The sequence below is a fragment of the Egretta garzetta genome, unplaced genomic scaffold, assembly GCF_000687185.1.
Source record: "Egretta garzetta isolate BGI_Z169 unplaced genomic scaffold, ASM68718v1 scaffold41, whole genome shotgun sequence".
Classification (NCBI taxonomy): Eukaryota; Metazoa; Chordata; class Aves; order Pelecaniformes; family Ardeidae; genus Egretta; species Egretta garzetta.
The window spans coordinates 2,438,133-2,444,674 of NW_009258755.1; the positions used below are offsets into that span (position 1 = coordinate 2,438,133).

Genomic DNA, 6,542 nt, shown 5'->3' on the forward strand with positions numbered 1-6,542 from the left:
CTCGTGTGGGCGTGGCGAAAAGCCGTTGCCACCCCCCGTCCCCTTGGCCTCCGTGGCGGGGGGCAGCTCGCGGGAACACAGAGGATTTCAGCAAAACTACATGTGGGGAGGGTGCTGGCTGGGTGCAGGCAGCAAGAGGTGGCCTCCCCGTCCCCACATGGGGGGACACAGGCTGGGACCCGTGGGTGGGGAGCAGGGCCGGTGGGGCTGGAGATGCCTGCTGCAGCCCCGGCGGGAGGTCAGTGGCCGACGGCTTCTCCCGGCGTTCGCTCCTCCCTCCTGGCAGCCACAGCGCTGGCAAACATTGCTGCCCTCGCCCGCCCTTCCTCTTTCCTTCTCCTCCCAGTAAAAACCTCGGTGAGGCCCCACATCTTCCTGTCCTCTGCCGTCGCCCTCCCGGTGTCACCAGCCTGGTGTCACTCTCCCGGCGCAGAGCAGCACGGCGTTAGGTGAGCTGGGTGCCCCAGGGCGCCCTGCAGGTGCCCTGCCCACGCTCAGCCCCTCGGGGTTGTGTGCTGCGCGGTCCAGGGTGGTGGGTTTGTCGTACTTTGGGGTGCAGCCAGCATCCCTAAACCTCCCCCTGGGCTGGGAACTGCTGTGATAACCCCAGGGACCCGGTTCCCTGCTCCCATGGGGTGCCGAGGCAGGGGGAGAGGTGCCTGGGCTGGGTGATGTTGGCACCCCGTGGGCACCCCCAGGCCTTGCTGGGACATGGGGTGGGCTCCTGTCCCCACAGACGGGACCTCTGTCCCCAGCGGTTGGTGCAGTGACAGGGCCACGGTGATCTCCGGTCCCTGCACCGGCAGCATCACTGCCGCTCCCCAGGCAGGCACGGTGCTGGCGGGGGGATGAGGTGGCCCCATGATGCTCCCCACTGCCAGCCAGCCACCCCCCACACGTCCCCGTCCCCAGCAGGATGGCCGATTCGGACACCTACCTGCGCCAGCCCTGGCGCATGGTGCACGGCATCCCCATGGTCAGTGCCTTTGCCCGTGACTGGGAGCGGATCGACACCTTCCAGAGCCGCCCCGAGGACATCGTGGTGGTCACCTTCCCCAAATCTGGTGAGCGTCCCCGAGCCCACCAGACGTGGTGGTGCCGGGCGGGCGAGCATGTTGCACAGCTGGGACCTGCTGCCTGGGGGGACGCAGCACATTTGGGGCTGCCAGGACAGAGCGGTGCAGGATTTCCCTTCACCCCCACAGCACCCGGTTGAGGTCTAGGGGGGGTTTCAGTGCTGAACCCCCCAATGCTGCCCTGGCTGCCCCCCTGGTGGGTTGCTTTCCCCAGGCACCACCTGGGTCACCGAGATCGTGGACATGATCCTGCAAGGCGGCGACCCCAAGAAGTGCAAGCGGGACATTATCTCTAAGAGGGTGCCCATGCTGGAGTTCTCTGCCCCGGGGGAGTTGCCGTCAGGTAGTGGGGCATGGAGGCTTGGCTGTGGGCACCTCACGGAGGGCTGAGCCCAGGGGGACTGCCGAGGGCCCACTGGGCACATGCTTTGGGGTCCTCCAGGGACAGACCTGCTGGCCACCATGCCCTCACCCCGCGTGGTGAAGACCCATCTGCCTGCACATATCCTGCCCAAATCCTTCTGGGAAAACCACTGCAAGGTAACCCCCAACCCTGGTCTCTGCCCCAGGGAGCATTGCAGCTCCCCCTGTTCCCGCAGGGCAGGACCTCCTGCTACTCCCTCCAGCATCCTAAGTGGTGTTGGGAGCCCTAAGGGCTGGAGCATCCACCCCTGCTGGGGGCCCTGGGGCTGCCTCTCGTACCCCATGGCCCCTCTGCAGATGATCTACGTGGGGCGCAACGCCAAGGACGTGGCCGTCTCCTTCTACCACTTTGACCTGATGAACAAGTTCCAGCCGCACCCTGGGACGTGGGCCCAGTACCTGGAGTTGTTCATGGCTGGCAGAGGTGGAACAGGGCACCCCTAGGGAGGGGGGAAGGGATCACCCCATATCCGTCCTCCAGCTCCCCCACTGACCCCCACTCTGGGCTGCTCTCCCGATGCAGTGGCATATGGGTCCTGGTATGACCACGTCAAGGACTACTGGGAGCGGAGAAAGGATCACCCCATCCTCTACCTCTTCTATGAGGACTTGAAGGAGGTGAGGGACCCTGGTGGACGGTGGTGTGGGGCCTGCGGGGGTGGGAGGAGGGGTGAGCGCTGGCCTGTGTCCCGCAGGACCTCCGCCGGGAGATTGCCAAGGTGGCCCAGTTCCTGGGGCGGGAGCTGCCAGAGGCGGCGCTGGATGCCATCACCCAACACACCTCCTTCGAGACCATGCGGGACAACCCCACCACCAACTACAGCATGGTGCCCTCCCACCTCATGGACCAGGGCATCTCCCCCTTCATGCGCAAAGGTGAGCGGCCCCAGGGGGCTCCTGGTGCATCGTCCCCCCTGGCCCCCACTGAGCCTCATCTTGCCCGGCCCCAGGCACCACCGGAGACTGGAAGAACCACTTCACCGTGGCCCAGAATGAGCACTTTGACCAAGACTATGCCCAGAAAATGCTGGGCACCGACCTGCATTTCCGCACCCAGATTTGAGCTGTCGCCGTTGCATGCTCCCCCAAGCCACCCCCACCAACGCTGCTCCCCAGCAGCAGCTCTCCACCACCCCAGCCTGCCTGCATGTCACCGGCTTCCCCATGCCAGCGGGACTTGTGCAAAAATAAAGAGTTTTATTTCTGCATCTTCCTCCCAAATTTGCACCCATGTGAAAGTTGCTGCATTGTACAGAGTGCTGCTGAGCTTCTCCCCACCTTGCATCGCCCCAGCCCTGTGTTGCCTGCCCAGGACATGCATAGGGTGCAGCTGTGTGGCTTTTTTTTGAGGAATAAAAAAGCCAGTACATGGTACAAAGACGTTTTCAGCACATGATGAGTTGGTTGTCATCAGCTTCTACACGTGCATCCCTACCATGGCCAGGGCTCACTTAGGGTCCTGCACCCACTGCCTCCTACCTCAGAAACTCCCCTGCTGATGTCACACTTTGGGGGGGAGGACGGGACAGGACAGGGTACAGTGATGGCCATGCCCCCCTCTCACTGCTGGGGCCATGTGGAAGACACAAGGTGAGTGGGATGGGGAGAAAACCAGCCCCAGGGTGGCCAGGAGATGGATGCAGCCTGGGCAGCTTGGGACCAGTCCTTCCACCTGGAAGAAATTAAGCTGGATGCAAAAGGAGGATTTTTTGCCAGTCGCTTTTGTGCTGTTCTGCTCCCGGGGACCTGGAAGCTGTGATGCTGTCCCAGTCTCCCCGCCACCACATTGCCTGCCGGGTGTGGAGGGTCCCCAGAAGTCAGAGGAAATGGCCCCCTTGGGTGCTCCCCCTCCCACTATGGCCAGAAAACCCACAGCTAAAGGGCACTCTGCAGCACCACAGCACATCATAGAATCACAGAATCATAGAATCTGGTTTAGGTTGGAAAAGACCTTTAAGATCACCAAGCCCAACCATTAACTTAACCCTGCCATCCCACCACTAAACCATGTCCCTAAGCACCTCGTCTGCCCGTCTTTTAAATACCTCCAGGGATGGGGACTCAACCACTTCCCTGGGCAGCCCGTTCCAATGCTTGACAACCCTTTCGGTGAAGAAATTTTTCCTGATGTCCAGTCTAAACCTGCCCTGGCACATGATGTTAGGAGGCTGGAACAGCATTGCTAAAAGCTGGTGCTTTTAAAATAGCTGGTTTTATCTCACAGTCGTTTAAGAAAAGGAAACTGTGAGTCAGATCGTTTTTGGATCCCGCTTCCTCGGATGCTGTCCTCTCCTGCCCATGTTCATCATCTGTTTGGCACACGTGCAGGACAAACTTGCCTGCAACCTGGAGGAAATATTCATTGCTTGTAAGCATGGAGCATCTCTGAAGATGCAATTTCTTTCTCAGGAGTGGGTGAAATAGGCCAAGAGGTTAAAAAACAATGACCAGGGACCTGGAGGACAAGGCAAGGTGACAGGGATGCAACCCAGTGCTGAAACAGGGGCTATCGGATGTGGAACAGCTCGTCTGTGCTCCAGGAATGAGACTGACAGTCAGGTGGGACCTGTCCAGGAATACAGTCAGCAAAGCTGAGTTAAATCCCATCATTCAGCAAAATCCTTGGAGTTTGGCCATTAGGTACCACAACCCCCCAAAAAAATGGGGGTGGTGGGAGTCGCAGCAGAGATAGGTCTTACCTACCTGGATGTGTGGGAAGAAAACAAGGCGAAAAAGAGAAGATCCAGGACTGTGATCTCTCCTTGGAAGAAATGTTATTTTAAGTCATAATAAAATAATTGCAAATGGTTTCTGGTCTCTCTCAGACGCTAGGAGCTTCTCTGTGTTGTGTTTGTGTACCTCCTGGTTGTAGTGATTTGTTACAGAGTGATGCAGCAGGTCTGAACCTCACTGTCCCCTCTTACCTTGCAGTCTTAGTACAAACAAAACTGAGCCAGAAGTGCCAGAAGAGGAGATGGTAAAAATAAATCCAGGTAATTACAAACAGGAGCAGAGATACCTGGACTGGCAAGTGGTGGCTTCAGCCACTTCTGTCATACAGAAAAGATGCCATGCAGGAAAGCAGCTCCTGAGCCAGATGTGGTTCCCCGTGTCTGGTCACTCTGTAGTCTTGTCTCCTACAAATCTGCCTTTGAAACCCTGACTCCTGTGATGTCCATCACATCCCATAGCACATCGCACCTCTCCTGGGGATTTGCTTTTCCCTCACAACTTGCTTTTTTGTTTCTTTGGGGTTTTTTTCCCCTGATGTCCCTTACTTCATGGATTGAGATACTACCAGCAATTCATTCACACTGATCTTCCCCATCCTCCGGGACTGCATAGGCCTTCCTCATAACACAGCCTCCCCCAGCTGTGTATTTTTAGGCTGAAGGCATCTTAGTCCATTCAGGCGATGGATTTCCTCTGCTGTTTTATCTCTCAGTCCCTTAACATCATGACCATCTTGCTACAAGAATTTCCTTTCATTCTTACTCCTGCTGTTGCGACTCGGCACCACCAGCACATGTTTCGGCCCCGCTGCTCTTGCCAAAGACTGCTCCTCCGCTAATGTCAACAACTTGTTCCTCTGCAATTTGCTCCAGGCATTTTCTTCCCTCCCTAAACCTCTCGCATGCCTGTTTGTTGCTGCTTGGATATAAAGCCAGGCCTTCCAATCACCCCTGCTTTGCTCCTTAGATGTTTCCATTTGTGTGGAAGCACAGATTTGTTTTTTGTTTCCCCAAAGCATCTCTGCTGTTAGATGACTCTCCAATGACACCTCTTTCCTCTTCATAATTCAGATAGCAGCTCCTGTCAAATGTGTAGGGGCATCAAACACACTTCACGAAGTGCTTTCGTTCACCACCCTCAATGAGAACCAGGGTGGTTTTGTATTTATATCTTTTGTCCCTGGGCTCAAAGTGCAATCCTGCCCTTGCTGCTGTAGACATGGTGCTTGTCAGCAGTTGAAGAGATGCAACATAACCAGCTAGGGGAAGCTTAAATGCTGTGCCCCAGAAGTTTTGTGCAGACCCAGACTGCTAAGACCCTGGGAAAGAAACAAGTATTTGGTTATGAGGCCAGAGGAGGGGTTGCAGGAGTAACTTTGCCCTTACGAGCACCATCCAGCAAATCAGGGCAGGATGAGTGCAGCTCCCTCATAAACACCCTTGTAAACCCAGGACTTTGAATCCCTTGATATGAATGCAGTGCCTCTCTTCCCGCTGCTTGTCGATGCCGAGGTATACACATGGCGGGTGAAAGCCCTGGCGGGGACAGAGGAGCCTTTGTCCTCGCAGCTGCCCGGGAACGGAGCCATGGACTGCAGAAGGGGGTTCCTGCTGGCTTAGCAGCAGGAGCTGGGGTAAAGTCCTGATGCTCACAGTGAGAGTGGCCAAGTGTGCTCTCACATTGCATGCAGAGGTCCTGACATCTGAGCGGTTGACATTCAAAGCAAAGAATGTTCCTCCCTCTCACTTCTCCAGCCTCGAAACACCCCAGGTGCAGGATACAGCAGCCCCAGCCAAAATCCCATCCACGCCTCCAGTGCAGAGAAGGAAGCACAAACCTATCGTGATGAAATACCCCCGGGGACGAAATGGCATCCCTCACAGGTACAAGGTGAAGCCCAAGTCCAAACCTCCAGACCTGATTTCCTGGGATCAGAGAGGGTGCCTCTGTTTGCCTCCCAGGCAGATGTGCAGAAGCCCTCCTCCACACTCCGATTAGCAGCAGATGAGGCGCTCCCCTCGGCATCCCAGACCGAGCCGCGATAGATCAACTCCAAACCTGCAATACCAGAGCAAAAGCAGTCTCTGCCTTTCCTGCGTGTGGAAACACAAGAGGAGTTGCGATCACAGGTAGTGCTGGCAAGGAGGCCGTCTCCAAGGACGTGTGCCGAGGCTGAGGTGCAGGCTTCCCACATGGATGTGCCTCTGGGGAATGGGTGGCAGGCATACCCCTTGTGTACCCAGGCCCAGGTAAAAACCTCGCACTAGCAGCTTCCAGTGTCAAACAGCAAAACTTCGCTCCTGCAAGACA

General features: G+C 56.9%; 2 protein-coding genes across 3 annotated transcripts in view; both read left to right on the forward strand.

Annotated features, from left to right (window-relative positions):
* LOC104135515 (sulfotransferase family cytosolic 1B member 1-like) overlaps positions 1-852 on the forward strand; it is a 2,344-nt gene extending 1,492 nt beyond the window's left edge. The window contains exon 6 of the mRNA XM_035888896.1: positions 737-852. Coding sequence (XP_035744789.1) covers positions 737-852 — 116 coding nt within the window. The remainder of the gene's footprint in view (positions 1-736) is intronic.
* LOC104135542 (sulfotransferase family cytosolic 1B member 1) lies at positions 381-2,891 on the forward strand. Of its 2 annotated transcripts, none has more exons than XM_009649203.2 (8): positions 381-449; positions 916-1,064; positions 1,291-1,419; positions 1,519-1,616; positions 1,797-1,923; positions 2,023-2,117; positions 2,195-2,375; positions 2,450-2,891. In XM_009649203.2, exons 2-8 carry the CDS (start codon positions 917-919, stop codon positions 2,560-2,562), a joined length of 891 nt encoding a protein of 296 aa, XP_009647498.1. In that variant the 5' UTR covers positions 381-449; position 916; the 3' UTR covers positions 2,563-2,891. The 2 variants fall into 2 exon arrangements, with proteins under 2 accessions (XP_009647498.1, XP_035744814.1); XM_035888921.1 differs by having other exon boundaries at positions 384-449; positions 913-1,064.
* The last annotated feature ends 3,651 nt before the right edge of the window (positions 2,892-6,542 follow it).